Here is a 20,480-nt window from a genome sequence, read left to right on the forward strand (position 1 = left end):
ACACATAATCACTCAGGCACAGACGAGATAAACTGCATAAACACAGATCTGGCAACAGGACGGCTGCAAATGTTCAGAATTTCCAGAAAAAAAACCTTATTTGGTGTTTCAGGGTTACGCACAGTACTGGAGATGAGGGGGATGAGGAGGGATGAGGGGGGATGGCATCCCCCCCTGAAAACAAAACGGTCCAAATCATCCCCCCTGTAAAACTGCCATCCCTCCTTTCCATCCCTTATGTCATTTCATCAATGAATGTGGTTTTACTGCTATTTCAACATTTAGAGTCATCACCAGAAAAATAACTTATTTGACCATTTTCACCTGTTTCAAGTAAATTTTCACTTGAAATAAGTAGAAAAATCTGCCAGTGGAACAAGATTTATCTTCTTATTACAAGCAAAAAAATCTTGTTCCACTGGCAGATTTTTCTACTTATTTCAAGTGAAAATCTACTTGAAACAGGTGAAAATTGTTGTTTTTTCCAGTGACGAGTCTTGTTTTAAGTGTAATTAGATTTTTTTTACTAAAATGAGACATTTTAACTAGAAATAAGACAAATATTCTTGTTAAGATTGTGAGTTTTTGCAGTGATCCGTGTTACTTATCCTGTGAAGGACAGAGTCATATTGATAAGTTCAGAAAAGTGTTTTTTATTGTTGTGTTTTGATGTATTTGATGTAAGCCCAGTGGATATTTAAAGCTTACAGAAGGCTGCATTTAACTGCTGCTATGTCATTCCTGCAGTATTTCTGCAGCTGTTTTGGTCACTGCTATTATTTGTAATATATTATATTATTTGTAATCAGCACAAATTATCTGTCCCCATATGATAAAATCCACCATCCCTGCTGATTTATTTTTACAACTCGAGTACTGGTTACGCATATATTAAGATTTTCATTTTTATGAGTTCCATAGAAAGCAGGAGGTTGGGAAACCAGCAAGCTTTTACCTCTAGAATGCATGGAGTCTCATTAATATGTTGCCCACGTGCATGGACACATCTTTACTTCACATATTCAAATTAGTCTCACCTCTAAAGGCCTAATCTAAATCAACTCTGGACCGTTTGTGGGCTCTTATGAACATGAGCCGATGCTAAGCAGCACAGAACTGCCCAACAAACACGTAGTAGTCAAGTGTGAAATTGCTTTAGCGCCGTTGGTCGTTAATAAAGCCTGATCACCAGCACTATCCTGTCTGCAGTCCTGGAAGTGTAGTCTGTAATATCCTGTAAAACTGAACAAAAAATCTCTTTTAACAATCTCTGTAAAAGTTACAGTGTTTTCTATCATCATGTCCAAAATAGAAAGAGCTGATATCATTTAAATCCTTATTAGTTAAATTGATTTGTTTTTTCTTTTAGGTACTGAGTAAGGTTTTTTTTTTTTGTTAAATAAACATATAAGTAAAACCTTTTTAAACAGACATTTATACCATAATGGAAGTACAATATTTACCATGCTAATTTTAAGAACCGTTTCAGTAACTTGTTGTGATACAGCAGAATGACCACCAGAGGGCGCCGTCGCCCTGGGGGTGAGGTCGGTGCAGCTGCTATTTTATTATTTATTTAAAGGTTTAGTTATCAGGGACAATGCACATTAATAATACATTTAAACAAATGTAAAATATGCTACAATTAAACAAAAAGGCTATTTTGCATCTGCTGTCCCTGGACTGGTGTAAAATAGTCAACCTAAAAGAAAAGTTATTAAGATATAATCAATCCAAATAAGAAGGCTACATCAGAATAAAGATTAAAAGGTAAGAGACTAAGCTAAAATACATACACACACAGGTTAACATAAGCTCAACAACAGACAATTGCTACAAACGAAAACAGAAACAACATGAAGCAGCAACAGTAACATTAATAACACGAGACACAGTAACATTAACATTAATAACACGAGACACAGTAACATTAACATTAATAACACGAGACACAGTAACACACTAACAGGCCAAAAACAAACCAGACAAAAGCACTAAACACAGAATAAAAAGCCATGCACAAAAAGCAACAGTGTAACTACACAAACTAATAGGCAACATGACAGGTGGATCAGACAAACACCGACAGGCAGGGCAGCAAGCCAGAAAAATGAAGTACTAAAATTTAATGTTGACAGCCTTTACCACTAATTAACCATTTTTTTAGATCAAATTAAAAAAAAGCATAATTTGATTGGTTTCTAATCTCAGTTGGTAGGAAGTTCCACTCACGAGCAGCCCTGATTGAAAATGCAGACTTTTCCTAAACTTAAACATAAGTGTGAGTATTTGATGAGATTTTCCAGATGTAACAACTTATATTTCAATAAAATATGGCAGTGATGATAGTCATTGGATTTCTTGTCCAGTACCTTTATGTTTTTTTATATGAAGAAAGTAGTGGTTTAAGTGCTACTAGCAGTATGTTATATGGGAGGAGATCATTGAGCATAGACGGATTACCGCATGGGCAAAGTGGGCGTGTGCCCAGGGCCCTGGAGCCAATGGGGGCCCTCGGCTTTCAAACATTTTTTTTTTTTTTTACGTGTAAATTAAAATAAATTTACAAGCTCATAGGGCCCAATGATAGGGCCCCGTTTTGTGTGATACGTTCATATATAATCGTAAATTGTAGGCTATAATTACGATAAAATGTGTATTGTGCGGCCAGTGTTGGCTAATTCTTACTTTACACCTGTCCTGAACGCATCAGGGCCGTGAGCCAACGCTGATTGGCTGGAAAGCCTGATTTATGGTTCCGCGTTAAATCGACGCAGAGCCTCCGCGCATCGCCGCGTACCTTACGCCGTAGTCGCTGCGTTGGTTTAACGCGGAACCATAAATCAGCCTTAACAGTTGGAGCCAATTTGCCGACTCGGCAAATTTGCGGCCATGAGATGAGCGCTAAACTTTAAAAGAGGACTAAGCATGTACAGAGTTTTATGGAAGAGTCAACTACCATTGGTGAGTCAGTGTAACCTTCATAAATAATTTCTCAGAATGTTGTATAGCCTTGACCACCTGCCTATTTGAATGAGCTTTGTGTTGTTGTCAACGAGACCGCCGAGTCTATTCTCTGTTCTAGAGCTCAGAAATTATGTTATAGACCGCTGTGTCAATATCTATCTAAATAGATTGTGTAATGTTTTTTTTTTGTATTTAAGCTGTATCAAAGATGGAACTGAGTCAGTCTGTGACTGAGTTTTCAGCGCTGTGTGATTGACAGCTGTCAGGCCGGTGTGTGTGTGTGTGTGTGTGTGTGTGTGTGTGTGTGTGTGTGTGTGTGTGTGTGTGTGTGTGTGTGTGTGTGTGTGTGTGTGTGTGTGTGTGTGTGTGTGTGTGTGTGTGTGTGTGTGTGTGTGTTCTTCTGAAACAGTTTGTGACTTTACTCTGCTTTCTGCAGCATAGGCCTATAGGCTTAGCTCAATAAAGGTGAGAATAAATGTTGTTTGATGGGCAGGATGAGGTGTTGTTGAAAGTTAAAATGACTATCATAAGGGCCCATGGAGAATGCTCCGCCCCCTCGGTACTGAGACCCACGCTCCGCCACTCCGCCATCCACAATCACACGGTGTGATTGTGGATTCTCTGCGCCATTGTGTGACCAAACTGAGTGATTGGGGAGGGCATGCACCGTGCACGTAGGATATTATTGTAGGTAGGGGCCCATAGCGAGTTTGTGTCCAGGGCCCGTGGTCATGATAATCCGTCCTTGTCATTGAGTGCATGTACATTAGTGCAGCTTTGGTTGACACGCTGTCTAAAGTTTGCCAGATTGAATTTGATGCACTTAGAAACCTTTTTGATATGTTCTTTAAATTTAAGATTACTATCAATGACCACCCCGAGGTATTTAAAATCTGAGACAACACATAGTCCATACTTGTAGTTCCTAGAGTATCTAAATGTAGATTTGGAGGGTGGGCGTTCTGCTATCAGGCACCACTACTATGGAACCAACTTCCAATCTGGGTTAAGGAGGCTAACACCACCTCCACCTTTAAAACTAAACTTAAAACCTTTCTGTTTAGTAAAGCCTATAGTTAGTGTTTAGTAAACCTCTAGCTGGTGTTGGTAAATCTCTAGGTAGTGTAAACTCTAGTGTGTTAGAGTCAGTAGTCATAGTTGCAGCTATAGAACAAGACTATAATAGTTAGTCTCAAATATAGCTTGGTGATAGCTATGAGATATTTATAATAAATAAAAATGGTAATGGAGAAGAGAGGCAGGGAAAAGGAGAGGAGAAGAAGGGTGAGAGGCACCGCCCAGCGGATCATGTCGGTGCCCCCCTGCAGCATAAGCCTATAGCAGCATATCTACCACCAAGCTATATTTGAGACTAACTATTATAGTCTTGTTCTATAGCTGCAACTATGACTACTGACTCTAACACACTAGAGTTTACACTTCCTAGAGATTTACCAACACCAGCTAGAGGTTTACTAAACACTAACTATAGGCTTTACTAAACAGAAAGGTTTTAAGTTTAGTTTTAAAGGTGGAGGTGGTGTCAGCCTCCTTAACCCAGATTGGAAGTTGGTTCCAAAGTAATGGTGCCTGATAGCAGAACGCCCGCCCTCCAAATCTACATTTGGATACTCTAGGAACTACGAGTAAACCTGCACCCTGGGAGCGGAGAGCTCTGCCAGGAACATAAGGCACTATCAAATCTTGTAAATACTGCAGAGCTAAGCCGTTTTGGGCTTTATATGCAAGTAATAAAATTTTTAATTGAATTCTGAATTTTACAGGTAGCCAATGGAGCGACGCTAACACTGGAGAGACGTGGTCTCTCCTGCTGATTCCTGTCAGCACTCGTGCTGCTGCATTCTGGATCAGCTGGAGCCTATTCAGCAAATTACTTGGACATCCTGCTAACAACACATTACAGTAATCCAGTCTAGAAGATACAAACGCATGAACTAGTTTTTCTGCATCACTCTGCGAGAGGATTTTCCTAATCTTTGCAATATTACGGAGATGGAAAAACGCTATTTTACAAACCTGATTAACATATGGTTTAAACGACAAATCCTGATCGAAAACAACACCAAGGTTTCTCACAGTTGCACTGGAAGCCATCGCAACACCATCTAATCCCTTCCTAAGATGCTCTGGACCAAGAATGATAACCTCTGTTTTATCTGAATTTAGAAGCAGGAAATTTCTGGACATCCAGTCCTTGATGTCCCTAAGACATGCCTGAAGTTTAACTAACGGTTCTGTTTCATCCGGCTTCATAGACAAATAGAGCTGCGTATCATTAGCATAGCAATGAAAGTGTATGCCGTGATTCTGGATTATACTTCCCAACGGCTGCATGTATAAACTGAACAAGATTGGCCCTAGCACTGAACCCTGCGGAACACCATAACAGACCCTTGACTGTTCTGAAGAAACCTCATGTACATGAACAAACTGGAACCTGTCAGATAGATATGATTTAAACCAACGTAGAGCTGTCCCTTTAATCCCAACAACATGCTCTAACCTGTGCAGTAAAATGCCATGATCTACAGTGTCAAAAGCAGCACCGAGGTCCACTAGAACCAATATGGACACTAATCCCTTATCTGAGGTCATAAGAAGGTCATTCGTGACTCAAACCAGTGCTGTCTCTGTGCTATGATGCATTCTGAACCCTGACTGAAAGACTTCAAACAGATCATTTCTATACAAATAGTCACATAACTGGCTTGAAACTGCCTTTTCCAGAATTTTAGATACAATTGGAAGGTTAGAAATTGGCCTATAATTAGCTAAGGTGTCTGGGTCAAGAGAAGGTTTTTTAAGTAAAGGTTTAATTACTGCCACTTTGAAAACCTGTGGTACATATCCTAAGCTTAGGGATAAGTTGATTTGGTCCAGTATTATCGTACCAATAAGAGAAAAAACATTTTTGAATAGTCGAGTCGGGATGGGGTCTAACATACATGTGGTAGACTTGGCTCTATTAACGAGTGAAGTCAGCTCAGGGAGGTCTATAGGATCAAAACAGTCTAGAGACAAGTCAGAGCCTAGGGAAGTCGCTAAAGCTGAAGAAACACCTACAACCGGCTGGTTGATTTCTTCTCTAATTCTCGTGATTTTACTGTTAAAGAAGCTCATAAAGTCTTCACTACTGAGAGCTGCAGGAATGCACGGCTCAACAGAGTTGTGACTCTTTGTCAGCCTGGCTACAGTGCTGAACAGAAAACGTGGGTTACTTTTGTTATCCTCTATCAACGTTGCATAATAAGCTGTTCTTGCTTTGCGAATGGCTTTTTTATATACTATTAGAATATCTTTCCATTCACGATAGAAGTCTACAGACTTACAAGAGTGCCACTTCCTTTCCATTTTACGCACGCTTTGTTTCAACATGCGGATATCTGAATTGTACCAGGGAGTTAAGCTCCTGTGGCTAGAAACCCTCCTTTTCAAAGGAGCAACTTCATCTAAAGCTGAGTGCAACAGATCAGCAGTGCTACTAACAAGAAAATCAACATCAACATCAGAGGTAGAACCCAGGTCACTGGCCTCTATTGCTTCAGTAGAGGCTTCACTATTTTCCACTGTCGCAAGATGAGCAATGGTCTCCTTAAATTTAGCAATAGCTTCATCAGACAAACATCTGCTAAAATAATACCTCCTGCCCTGCACTTCAACAACATTCAATTCAAACGTTATTAAATAATGGTCGGATAAAAGGGAGTTTACAGGTGACACCGACAGATCATCAGTGAGATCGACGAGATCGAGAGTATGATCAAAACAATGCGTCGGCCCGTCCACTTTTTGTGAGATACCCATTGATTCTAGAAGAGAATTGAAAGCTAATTTAAGATTATCGCTTTCAACATCCATATGAATATTAAAATCACCCACTATGATGAATTTATCTGTACTGATCAATAATCCAGAAAGGAAATCTGAAAATTCAGACAAAAACTCTAGAAAAGCGCCAGCAGGGGGCCGATACACTACCACTAACACAACTGGTTTCTCTGATTTCCAGCTCGGAAATTTCAGACTAAGCGTGAGGCTTTCAAATGTATTATAATTGCACTTAGGTTCAATTTTGTTTGGAGACTGGAGTTATAAATTGCTGCGACTCCTCCGCCTCGGCCCGTGTTTCTAGGAATGTGATGATTAAAGTAGCCGGGCGGAGTTGATTCATTCAAACTAACATACTCTTCCTCCTGTAACCATGTTTCTGTTAAGCAGAAAACATCACTCCTACTCTCTGTAATTATATCATTTACTAACAGAGACTTGGAGCTTAACGATCGTATATTTAGTAGTCCGCATCTAATTTTTCGGTCTCTTATTGGTACCAAATGTGCATTGGTTTTAATTTTTACAAGATTATTTTGGTTAACGCCTCTATAACGCCGCACCTGGTGAACTTGTGGAGGGCGGGGAACTGCAACCACTTCTATTTTGCTAGGCACCTGGTTAGAGTTACTAGTTACATCATGTAATCTTATAGTTTTGTTGGCAGGCGTGGTCCTCGAGAAGCAGCAGAGAAGTGTGTTAAACTACAGCTCTGCATCCTGGCCTGGACCCTGCGATGTCAGGGAGAGGGTCTAATGAAACAGGCCAAATTACTAGAGACAAGAGCAGCACCAGCCCGGGTGGGATGAATGGCGTCTCTTCTAATCAAACCGGGCTTTCCCCAGAACGTTTCCCAATTGTCAATAAAGGCCACGTCGTTTTCTGAACACCACCGATACAACCGGCGACGGAGCAAGAGCATGCGACTAAACATGTAATCGCTGGTCAGATTGGGGAGGGGGCCAGAGAAACCTACGGAGTCCGACATATTTTTGGCGTAGTTACACACCGAGACAATATTCATTTTGGTCACTTCCGACTGGCTAAGACGGGAGTCATTAGCTCCGACATGGATGATAACTTTACCATTTTTTTTGTAGGACCCCCTCGTAAACGAGTTGTTACAACTCAAGGGGCTTATCCTATTATAAATAAACAACTTCAACAACCATATTTACGATTACCCTTTGCCAGCAGCTTCAAATTTGCTTCTATGTCGCCCGCTCTGGCCCCGGGTATACACCTAACTATGGTCTCTGGAGTCGGCTTCACATGTCTGACTATGGAGTCGCCAATCACCAGGGTCGGTTTCTCAACGGGTGTGTCGCTGAGTGGGGAAAATCGGTTAGACACATGAAGCGGGTGGTGGTGTTCCGTGAGCCCTTTAGGACTACGCTTCCTCCGAACCGTCACCCACCGGCCCTAAAAGCGCCATTAGTTCACTTAGGGGGGGCCCAGAACTGAGAAAAAAAATGAATAAAAATAATATTTTTTTTTTTTTTTTTTTTTTTAATTCTCATTAAATTATGGAATCATTTTTGAAAATGTTTCAAAATATGCCTATTTGTGGAAAAAATATGTAGTATTTGAGTTACATAAAAGCTTATTTGTTTTCTTCCTAATTGTCCTTGTGGTCAAGAACCCCCAACACAAAAATGGTTTGGCCGCTGATCAAAATTTGATGTTATCATTTAATTCAACCATTAGAATGGTCAAAATGTCCGGTCAGCACAAGTCCGGTGCTCAGAAAAGAAGAGAAAAGAGAAGAAGAGAAGAAGAAAATAGAGGCCTCAGAGATTCTCTACACTAATATTTTAAAAAGGTGAAGCTGGAATAATAAAGTCAGCGTAGAGCAAGGTAAGAAACAGTTACAACGTTTACCAACCTTGTAACTCAACCTAACTGGCTATCTCTAATGTTAACGTCCATTAGCTTGTATAAAAACCTGAAGAGCAGAGAGAGAGGAGAGTAAGAAGAGAAGGAGAGATCTGGGTGCAGGGGGGGCCCATCTTAGATTATTTTGTCCGGGGCCCCGGCAGGACTGTCAGCTGGCCTGACTGGCAGAGATGGCTTGTGTCACTGAGCCCGTCTTTGAGTAGTTCCCACATAACGATGGAGTGCCAACTGGTAACTCGCTCCTTTACTTGTCTCCAAGCAAGAGTTTTTTATAATGATCTCACAGACTTGCAAATGTGGCTTAAAACAGTGCATTTCAGAACCTGCAGTCCACTGCAGTTCCTGGTTGAGCAGTCAGTCATTCAATCATTCAAATCAGAATTACACAAAATGAGAAATCAATCGTGACTTCCTGTTAAGCAATCTTAATAAAGACTGATGCTGATCAAAAGCATTTGCGTCAGAAAAAGTAGTGGCACACCGATGAAGCACGTAAACAACAAGAAGAACAGCTGCCAGAAATAAAACCAGGAGGTTTTTCTGTCTACCTTGAGCTGCACCAGGTGGACGTCCACATGTCTGTTGTCGCTGTCTTGTCCAACAGAGTGCGTGAGATGTGTGACCCTGTCACTGGTTGCTCTCAGCCACTTCTCAATCTCCGGCAGATGGAGGACAACTTTCCAATCGGCTCCACTGTGTAGAGGTGGAGGTTTGGTCCTGAAATTACACACAATCACAGAGAAATTAAATGGAAATAAGGGGAAAAAAATAACCAAACCTTCTTCCCCCCAGCTTTACAGGACTGTCTCAGAAAATTAGAATATTGTGATTTTCTGTAATGCAATTACAAAAACAAAAATGTCATACATTCTGGATTCATTACAAATCAACTGAAATATTGCAAGCCTTTTATTATTTTAATATTGCTGATCATGGCTTACAGTTTAAGAAAACTCAAATATCCTATCTCAAAAAATTTGAATATTCTGGGAATCTTAATCTTAAACTGTAAGCCATAATCAATAATATTAAAATAATAAAAGGCTTGCAATATTTCAGTTGATTTGTAATGAATCCAGAATGTGATATTTTTATTTTTTTAATTGCATATAATAAATAAATATATATATAATATAATAAAGAACTTTATCACAATATTCTAATTTTCTGAGACAGTCCTGTACAGTACACTCGGCTTTTACTGTACATCCCCTAATTTTACATCTATTATGCACACTTCACACACACGCACGCACGCACGCACGCACGCACGCACGCACGCACGCACGCACACACACACACACACACACACACACACACACACACACACACACACACACACACACACACACACACACACACAGTCTTAGAACGGTAGATGTGGTTACTTCAGCAGTTTCACACAACACTTAATGAAAGCAAGGATTGACAGATGGCATTATTACCTGCTTTAGTTCAGCTACTTTCAGAATGACAAAAGCTGTATTAACATGGAATAACATGACTGAGCTTTAGTGAAGTAGAGTGTGTACACCTCTATGCCTCCCCTTTCTCAGATACAGTAGGCATGCCTTTCTCTAACTTGCTGTAGCTTTACAGGGAGATAATGTTGCTGAAAATCTAAATACTGCTACTCACTGTCCACAGTTTGTGGCTAAAACAACAGTGTAATGGTTTCCTATGAATACAAGGAAATATCCCAAATATCCCACTTAATCATATTACCACTTGACTTAATCATATTATTAGTGTCTTAGTAAAAGACACATCAGCTTCCATCCCTTCATCCATTAACTTCCACTAATCCAAATTCTGGTCATAGGGCCAGCAGCCTAAACAGAGATACCTAGACCTTCCCCCCCCAGCCGCCTCCTCCAGCTCTTCAGATATGCTGAATCATTCCCAGGCCAGCCGAGAGATATCCTTTCTCCAGCATGTCCTGGACACTTCCCGAGAGAGGCGTCCAGGGGAGCATCCTCACCATATATCCATACCACCTCCTAAAGGGGAGTTTTTCTTGCCATTGTTTGGGTTAAAGTTTTTCTCCCACTAGGGGAGTTTTTACCTGCCAGTGGCTCCCTTTACGCTTATGTAATAATTGCTCGGGGGTCATGTTCTGGGTCTCTGAAAAGCGCCTAGACAAAACATCTGTTGTAAGAGACGCTATATGATTAAAATTGAATTGAATGGAATTGAATAGACTCACACTCTCTTTCATGCAAAAGACGGGTACCCGGAGAAAAAGCATGTGAGCGCGGGAGCTTTGTCATGGTTATTGTGGGTTATCTGTTACCTCTTGGAGAAGTCCTGCCCAGCGTCGGGTCCTCCTCCAGAGAGGTCGCTGGGGCCGGGGCCAGGGCCCAGCGAGGAGGCCCTGGCCTGTAAGGGATGATCCAGGTCCATACTGAGAGGGGGGCCCGTGGTGACTACAGGAGGGGTGGAGATGCCGGGGTCCAGGGTCGGGGTGTCTGGAGTAACCGACGTGAGCATCGGCAGCGGGGACTCCGGGCTCACGGCTGATAGGGTTGCAGTGCTCATGATGCCGGGTAAGTACAGGGTAAGTACAGGGTTCCTGATGTGGATTTACAGGTCTCACTGGAATAAACTGCACAGAGAAGAGAAGAAAACATCATAAAGTAAATTAAAATACAGATAAATCACGTTAAACAAGCTCATGAGGAAAACCTGACACAGTTGTGTAATGTCACCCCTGATACAAGAGAAAAATAAGAAAGTCTGAATCAGGTGAGGTAACCCTGTACTGTCTTTGGGTCAAAATGACCTCATTCTCCTGTTCCTTCTTTCCTCCTGCTCTCTCCTTCCTTCTCCCTTCCTCTTTTCTCCCTTCCTTCCTTCTTTTTTCCCTTCCTTCATTCTTTCCTCCTGCTCTCTCCTTCCTTCTCCCTTCCTTATTTTCTCCCTTCCTTCCTTCCTTCCTTCCTTCCTTCCTTCCTTCCTTCCTTCCTTCCTTCCTTCCTTCCTTCCTTCCTTCCTTCCTTCCTTCCTTCCATCCTTCCTTCCTTCCTTCCTTCCTTCCTTCCTTCCTTCCTTCTTTCTTTGCTCCTGCTCTCTCCTTCCTTCTTCCTTTCCTCTTTTCTCCCTCCCTTCCTTCCTTCCTTCCTTCCATCCATCCATCCTTCCTTCCCTCCTTCTTTTTTCCCTCCCTTCCTTCTTTCCTCCTGCTCTCTCCTTCCTTCTTCCCTTCCTCTTTTGTCCCTTCCTTCCTTCTTTCCTTGTTTTCTCCCTTCCTTCTTTCCTTCCTTCCTTCCTTCTTTCTTTCCTCCTGTCTTTCTTTTCTCCCTTCCTTCCTACTTTCTTTCCTTCTTTTCCTTCTTCCTTCCTTCCTTCCTTCCTTCCTTCCTCCTTTCTTTCTTTTCTCCCTTCCTTCCTTCTTTCTTTCCTTCTTTTCATTCTCCCTTCCTTCCTTCTTTCCTCCCTTCTTCTCTTCCTCTTTCCTTGACATGAAGACAGCACCAGGGTTAACAGTTTTAGGAGTTATCCATACAGCGTGAGCTGCTTCCACATCACAGTGTGTAATGGTTGATCAAGAGGGAACAATGTCTAAATTATAAAACTGTACGACTGTTAAGTATGCAAAGCGTGGATGTTCTGCAACCATCAGGAAACAGAGAGCACCTGACCAGTGTACCTCACATGCACATGTAACCCATAATAACCCACTACAGTTGAGGCCGGTCACATGATTATAGCATAGCTGCTTTCATCGTAACATACAGCGTAATAACAACAGCCAGTGTATGTGATATGTGTGCTATGCAAAGTTAGGCACTAAATTAATTCACACTTGCATCTCAGCAGGCATTTTGGTCAAAAGAACTTAATGGCCAAATATATTATTGACATTGATGTATATCATCTGGAAAATAACATTTATTTTAGCAATGTTGTGGTTTTGTTTTGTTGATATTGTGTAGGTGTATTTTGAACAAGTAGATATTGTAAGGTTTATCGCTTTTTGTTTCTTTGTATACACCTGCTAACAAGTGATGAGCATAGTTTTTACCAAAACAGAGACATCCAGCAGTAATCTCGGTTCCACTTTGAATGCATGCAAGGATTTAAGATTTAAAAGTCCTTTTAATCACCTTCTGATTCTCATCATACTGAAATAATTCCAGGGTTTTTGGAGTTATGATAGATATGTATATGTACTGTATGTACACAGCATCAAACAGCTGAATGTCTCTCCAAAGTCTCTCCTCTTCTTTCCAAAGTCCGTCCTCAACTGGAAATGTTCCAAAGGGCACATGGCACATTAAGCTCAGAGTGATTTTCAGAAAGAGGCATTTTGCAAATACGGCAGTTACCACAGATGTTCCCATGAACGGACTTCAGGATGTTCCAGGAGCAAAAATGAGGCGTTAGTGAATGAAACCTCACATTCCTTAACCCATAATACAACGAGCCATTTCAAGTTTATCTATTAAATCATGAAGTAGCTTTCTGTCAAATTTTAAGCTTAATGAAGGTTTTATTCCTGCAATGCTGGAAAGTTTTCACTCTTTTGAATGTTGTCATTTAGGAGGGAAAAGTCTTCTGTCACATACCTGCTGGCTGCACTTGTTAAGGCACATAATTCCAAGCAGGACATGTGGTTGGACGACAAAAGACGTACTTTCTGTCCCTGTTTCAGTCCTCAGTTTCCTCTCTGTTGACGTCTCCATTCATTCTTTTTTCAGAGCCTTGTTTTCCCCCACTGAGACAAAGGCGAGTACTGCATGGCACTGCACACACTGTTCGTGTGTCCTTTCTTTCAAAACAGATGCAGATTCAGGCCTTTTCATGCAGATGAGTAAACATGGACATGAAATGGTTTTCTTTTCAAAACAAAACGAAGCAAAAGCAAATCCGCCCCACTCCCAGTTTGACCCGCTGCCACTTCCAGCAGGAATTCTGGTAGAAACCCAAACACATGAGACAGCATTCGGAACAACAACAAAAAGTTAAAGCTGCAAGCAGCGATGAACGGGTCCTCGCGTGTGCAATTTTCACCAATAACGGTCAAGGACTCAAAACAAAGTCCGATGACACCAGTCATGACTTTTTATTTCAAAGCATTCAAAGGTTATGGCAGAAAATAGGGACTATCAAATATGGACCAATCAGAAGAAGGGGCAGGGCTTATTCAGGCCAATGAAGGTCAAGTACTAAAAACCGAGTCCGATGACACCACCCACGACTCTCTATGTCAAACCATTCAAAGGTTATAGCAGGAAAAAGGGACTATCAAATATGGACCAATCAGATGGAAGGGGAGCGCTTTTTGGCGTCTATCGTAAGTGAGAAAAGTAATGCCCCTCGTCGCAGGATGGAGACGCACATTTTGATGTATAACACACCTGGGTGCACGTTACGGTTCGGGCCGCATTAACGGCCGAAGAAATGGCATAAATTGCGCCAAAATTACACGATTAATTCAAAATGGACGGCTTCCTGTTGGGTTTGGGCCATGGCGCCAAGAGACTTTTCTTTAAGTTGTGACATGATACAGGTGTGTACTGATTTTCATGCATGTACGTCAAACCGTATTGTGGGGCTTGAGGTACAAAGTTTTCTAGGGGGCGCTGTTGAGCCATTAGGCCACGCCCATTAATGCAAACCATTAAATATCACATTTTTCACCAGGCCTGGTTTGGTGCAAAATTTGGTGACTTTTGGGGCACGTTTAGGGGGAAAAAAGGCCCTCCTTTCGTCAGAAAATAACGAGGATAAAAACGAGAAAAAAGAAAAATACGAGAAAAATCCCTACAGATACAATAGCGCCTTCGCACTGTCAGTGCTCGGGCCCTAGTAATTTCCTGAGGTGCACCTATAATACATCTAATATTCTAAACATTAAAGTTACCATTGTAACTGGTATTTGAAGACCTGCTAACCATTTGTAGAAGCCGTCTGTGTTCCACTGTGGGGGAGATATATTGATTAGGGTGGATGTAAATCAGAGTAACAGAACAAGAACTGGCCACAACTTGATAAAGTCAACATGCTTGATGACCGTGATGATCCAGTTCAGCTGAGGACACACACACACGGCTCATCTGGGTAGAACGATGTGGCAAAAAAATCAAGTCTCCAGCCATTTCCTAGCTGTCTCTTTCACTGGGCTCCGTGTATCAACCATATGGAGTGACACCTCCCACGCAGTACTCGAGTTGTAAAAAAGAATCAGGGGGGGTGGTGGATTTGATCATATGGGGACAGATAATTTGTGCTGATTACAAATAATATAATATATTACAAATAATAGCAGTGACCAAAACACCTGCAGAAATACTGCAGGAATGACATAGCAGCAGTTAAATGCAGCCTTCTGTAAGCTTTAAATATCCACTGGGCTTACATCAAATACATCAAAACACAACAATAAAAAACACTTTTCTGAACTTATCAATATGACTCTGTCCTTCACAGGATAAGTAACATGGATCACTGCAAAAACTCAACATCTTAACAAGAATATTTGTATTTTAGTAAAAAAAAATCTAATTACAATTAAAACAAGACTCATCACTGGAAAAAACAACAATTTTCACCTGTTTCAAGTAGATTTTCATTTGAAATAAGTAGAAAAATCTGCCAGTGGAACACGATTTTTTTGCTTGTAATGAGAATATAAATCTTTTCCAACTGGCAGATTTTTCTACTTATTTCAAGTGAAAATTTACTTGAAACAGGTAAAAATTGTCAAATAAGTTATTTTTCTGGTGATGACTCTAAATGTTGAAATAGCAGTAAAACCACATTCATTGATCAAATGACATAAGGGATGGAAAGGAGGGATGGTAGCTTTACAGGGGGATGATTTGGACCGTTTTTATTTCAGGGGGGATGATTTGGACCGTTTTTATTTCAGGGGGGGATGATTTGGACCGTTTTTATTTCAGGGGGGGATGATTTGGGCCGTTTTTATTTCAGGGGGGATGCCATCCCCCCTCATCCCCCCTCATCCCCCTCAACTCCAGTACTGCTCCCACAGCTCTGTACTGACTGCTGCTTTTCACATGGTTTCTCCTCCATACCTCCACAGATGTAAACTCTTGGAGAAAATCACTGTGTATCTGTCAGCGGGGTGAACATCTGGAACAACTGTCCTGTAAATATCAAATCATGTTGGACACTATTCAGCCTTAAAAGACTTTACGTCATTTCTTTCTTTCTGCCAACTTCTGTACTGTTATATTTTGGGTTTTGCGCAATGCACTACTTTTTATTTTTGTTATGATGGGAAATGTAATTTTATTTAGGGTTTTGAGCCATGTGCTATTTATTTTTGCTACGATGGGAAATGTAAGTTATTTTTGTGTTTTGAGCTCTGTGCCTTTCTTTATTTTGCTATGATAGGATATTTGAGTTTATTGATAATTCATTTCAAAGTCTTGAGCTTTGCTCTTTTGTATTTGCTGTCACCAATGTAAGGTACCAGTAAAAAGGGCAGGTATACATCAGCCTTGCTTCTACCTACACCCTTTCGGTTACAAATGTACCGAAATAAACATTCATTCAGAAAATATTTACTAAATATAGACGGGTTCTTCCCAAATGCTCAAATCTCACTGACCTTCAGCTGTGCCACCTATAAATTAAGAAATCGATCCATGTCTTTGTCATTCATGGAATTTACTTATGAACACCAAAATAGAACAATTAGAGCAACAGCCTCCCTGAGTATCAGCCGTTACGGATGAAGAGAGCAGACGCAGAAACATAGCATCATCCACATCCTCATGATCTCATCATTGATCGTAGATCCAGACCAGGGAAGAGGGAGAGCTGGAAGATGAGGTGATCACCATGGTGATTATTAACTATGACTCAGATCAATACTTCCTGTAAGGAGTGACAACGCTGGAAACCTGTTTCATCCTCCACCTGTAAGGGAAACACCCCAACGTTGTTTCTGCCTCCTTTATTGTTTTTTAAAAACATTTTTATTATTTTATGTGGCTCGCTATTAAAAAAATACGGACTGTTAAACCACAACTCAGTGTGAAGTTACTGCGCTGGGGCCTCATTTATAAAGCCTGCTTGCGCACAAAACAGGGCCTGAAAATGCGCAAGCCACCTTCTACGAGAAGGTTGGGATTTAAAAAGAAAAAACTAACCGAAAAATCAGCGTATCCCTACGGCAACCCTGACCCTCCCGTAGGAACTTACTTAAGATATGGGGAACTGGCCACGCAGGCGGTGAGGTGGTGAAATGAACCAGATTCATGTCATACTCTTAATAATGTCATCACATATCAGACTTATAATATAACAGCGCTGATCGTGTCCCTCTGTGTTTGAAGCTCAGCGTCAGTCAGGACTCTGGTGCTGCTGCTGCTGCAGCCGCGGTGAGTGGGCTCGCCACCCATGAAATACGCCGTAGGGTACGCGGCGACCCGCACTGTACGGTGCGCGTGGCAGCGTAACCTACGCCGTAGGCTCTGCGTCGATTTAACGCGGAACCATAAATCAGCCTTGAGCAGCACTGAGGGGAGAGGGGAGGGGAGGAGGGGGAGCGGGGCTCCGTCCCGTCTTCGAGTGTTTTGATGATTTGTAATTACAGAGTTAGTTCTTACACTGTAAAAAGTGGGGGGGACAAAAACATGAGTTTGAAAAGTGGGGGGGGCATGTCCCCGTTGTTCCCAGTGGAAATTGTTCCCTTGCGCCTCACGGCATTTTATTTTCACTCGCTTTATTTTATACTATTTATATACTATTTATACTGATACTGTGACCACCAAATAATGTGGTTTTCCTGCCTCCACCTCATCCACAACATCTCGTTCCCACTTCCCAGTCTCCGTGAAATTTAGTGGCACGGTGGCTCTACACGTCTCATCATGCGTCTCATTCATCAACAGGCTGCAGGAAGCCGCTGCGCATGCTCAGCAGGCTCATTCATATGCAAATACTACTTTGCATTACCCAATAATGGTAAAAAGAGGGCGTGTAGAGGGCGGGATATGAGCCGAATTCAGCTACGCAACCTTCCAGCTGGGCTGTGATTTATAAAGCGAACATTGCGTGCAGGTGTGTGTGCACAGGGTTTTATAAATCCGGATTTTTTTTTGCGCCCGCCATTTTCGGATTTTGGCTTTACGTGCACTTTTAGTATGAATCCTACACACTCTTTTATAAATGAGGCCCCTGGTCATTGTGGCTTTTTCTTTTTAATGGAAGGGTTTATCCACGTCTGTGATCTCAAGTGAAAGAATCCTAAACAATTTAAAAGCAGCACATTCTCCTGTCCATAAATAAAATGTTTGGTAAGAGTTTGGTCATGTGCCTCATTTACCACGTCTGCATTTCTGAGTAGCTTCCGTGTGGACTAAAAATGTACAGTAGTAGTAGTAGCGCTATCGGCAAGTTTGAAGTCGGCAACACCTCTGATGCTTTTTCTTAACCTCTCACGCCCCAACCAGCTGTCCATCCATCTCCCACACCTGCACCTCCATAAGCAGCAGATGGTGGATCTGGAATGAACTCGGGTCTCAGCTTACACCGTGTTTAACGGCTACAAATCAAACACGACGCCTGTCCTGCAGTCATGAGAAGACGGTAGCTTTAAGTCATCTTAAGCTCCAAACTGCAGAAAGGAAGTACAGCCAGAGACTGCAGTGACAAAGGAATAAGAGGGTGTGTACATGTGTGTACATGAGTGTCCCAGGAGTGTCCCAGCCCTGCCCCAGTATGAATAATAGATCACTGATGGGGGGTGGGGGTGTGTGTTACAGTGACTCCTAATTCTGTTCTCACCATGGCATCACCTCTCTGGCCAAGGAGATGGAGAGGGAGGTTGTGTGAATTTATCCGAGACTATCTTGATTTGATTTGATTTGATTTGATTTGATTTGACGATTTTATTTCGAACATGTATGATAAAAAAAGAGTACAAAAAAGTAAAAAAAATTTACAGCACTTGGGCAGACCTCACGGATCCACCAACATGCTGGAAACGGAGTAGGATTGAAGTAACCACTTATCCAGTCCTACCCCTGAATCTACATACATTCTTACATATAACAAAACGAGTTTCATTAAGTTTACTTATAAAACACCCATCCCTACTTTAATAACTGTTCAATACAGTGATATAATACTTAATTATATGTATATATAAATATAGTCAAAATCAAACAAATCAAGGCAAACAAAACAAACGCCCAGCATTTAGTTGTGCTACTATGTATGTATGTACTAATAGAAGTAATTATAATGTATAGTATTACATTATCATTACTTTACTATAATACTACAATATAATAGAGAACAATAGACAGCAATGGTATAACAATATACTTGAATAACTATATAAGAGTAGATATGCTATATATACTGGTTCATATATTTACCTCCAATTATATACATAAAAATTACTATAAATCTGTCTATCTGTAAAACGTTATAAAAAATAATTACTTTGTGTCATTTAAATTAAAAACCTTTTTTAAATATTTTTATCCCCGCTTTTTCCCCATTTTTATCATCCAGTCCTCCTACCTAAGTCAGTCCTGGCTATTGCTCTCCCTCTGCCAACCCCTGCACCAGGCTCAAGTCTCCTTATCCTGAGGAGTGAGCAGGCCTCTTCTTTTCACCAGACAGGGTGGGGCTTCTCTGGCTTGACGAAGGATCACGTTATTCCGGCCAGATCAGGCCCGGGTCTACGAGGTTGCATAAGCATCAGCATTGCATCCTCAGTTTATGTGTTTGCATGCTCAGTTGAAAGGACGGAAAAAAAAACTGACAAGTGTGCGCGTGTTAAGGCTGAATTATGGTTCGGCGTTACACTAACGCAGAACCATAATTCAGGCTTTAGTGTACATCACTCATCTGCGTTACCTGCACAAGCAAGACGCTGCTCTCTGCTGCACCGTAAACACGTTAAATGTAGCATTTTCTTTGTTCTGCAGCGATATTACTGCAAAAATGCACTTTAAAGACACTTTAAATATTGTTGTTTGACTGGTATCTTTCCACTTGAAATGGCTGTCATGTTTAGTGATGGTTTTGAGATGTATAGATAAAATTAGTTTGAATTTCCAAGTTTTATTTTCAGGGTAAGAAACATCTGTTGCTAGATTGTCTGATGGGTGAGGTAGCCCAGACTAAATGTAGCATTTTCTTTGTTCTGCAGCAATATTGCCGCAATAAAGCATTTGAAATACACTTTAAATATTCTTGTTTTGCTAGTATCATTCCGCTTGAAATTATGGGAAAATGCATAATTTAGTGTTGAATAACGTGCCAGGCATGTGCACCCCCTCTGATCTGAAATGCAGACTAGTCATCATTTTATACAACCGGCCCTGGGCCGGATCCTCCCCACCCCATCTCTTCCCCGGTTGGCCAGAGGGGGCAGTACAGCCCAGGACTGCTACATGTTTTTGTGAGGGTAGCTCCCATTAGCTACGCAAGGGAACATGGGGAGAACATGCAAACTCCACACAGAAAGATCCTTTCACCAACCCCACCCAGGGTGTGGGTTCCAACCCCACCCAGGGAGCTGGAGTCATGGGGGAACTAACACGCTCTCAGCATCCACAGCGTCCCCGGCGGGAATCAAACCCAGGACCTTCTACTGTAGCTGTGAAGCAGCTGCACTACCATTTCATTTCTCATTTATTCGGATCTCCATTAGCTGTGACCAGAGCAACAGCTATTCTTCCTGAAGTCCACCTTAATAAATGCAAAACATACATGTAGTCACATTAAAACGTTCCACAACAATGAACACATCAAACATAATCACATGACAACCTTTC

General features: G+C 41.4%; 1 protein-coding gene across 3 annotated transcripts in view; it reads right to left on the minus strand.

Moving 5' to 3' along the window:
- The window catches only part of akap6 (A kinase (PRKA) anchor protein 6), a 364,518-nt gene that overhangs the window by 330,827 nt on the left and 13,211 nt on the right, over positions 1 to 20,480 (minus strand). For 2 of the 3 annotated variants that reach the window (XM_061744324.1, XM_061744322.1), the window contains exons 2-3: positions 11,006 to 11,317; positions 9,261 to 9,429 (exon numbers count right to left, since the gene is read on the minus strand). In XM_061744324.1, the coding sequence (XP_061600308.1) occupies positions 9,261 to 9,429; positions 11,006 to 11,250 (414 nt within the window). In that variant the 5' untranslated portion in view covers positions 11,251 to 11,317. Of the gene's footprint in view, positions 1 to 9,260; positions 9,430 to 11,005; positions 11,318 to 13,280; positions 13,397 to 20,480 lie in introns of those variants that run through there. The other variant, XM_061744323.1, reaches the window with a different exon arrangement.

This window comes from Cololabis saira, chromosome 16, assembly GCF_033807715.1.
Source record: "Cololabis saira isolate AMF1-May2022 chromosome 16, fColSai1.1, whole genome shotgun sequence".
NCBI classification, from domain to species: domain Eukaryota; kingdom Metazoa; phylum Chordata; class Actinopteri; order Beloniformes; family Belonidae; genus Cololabis; species Cololabis saira.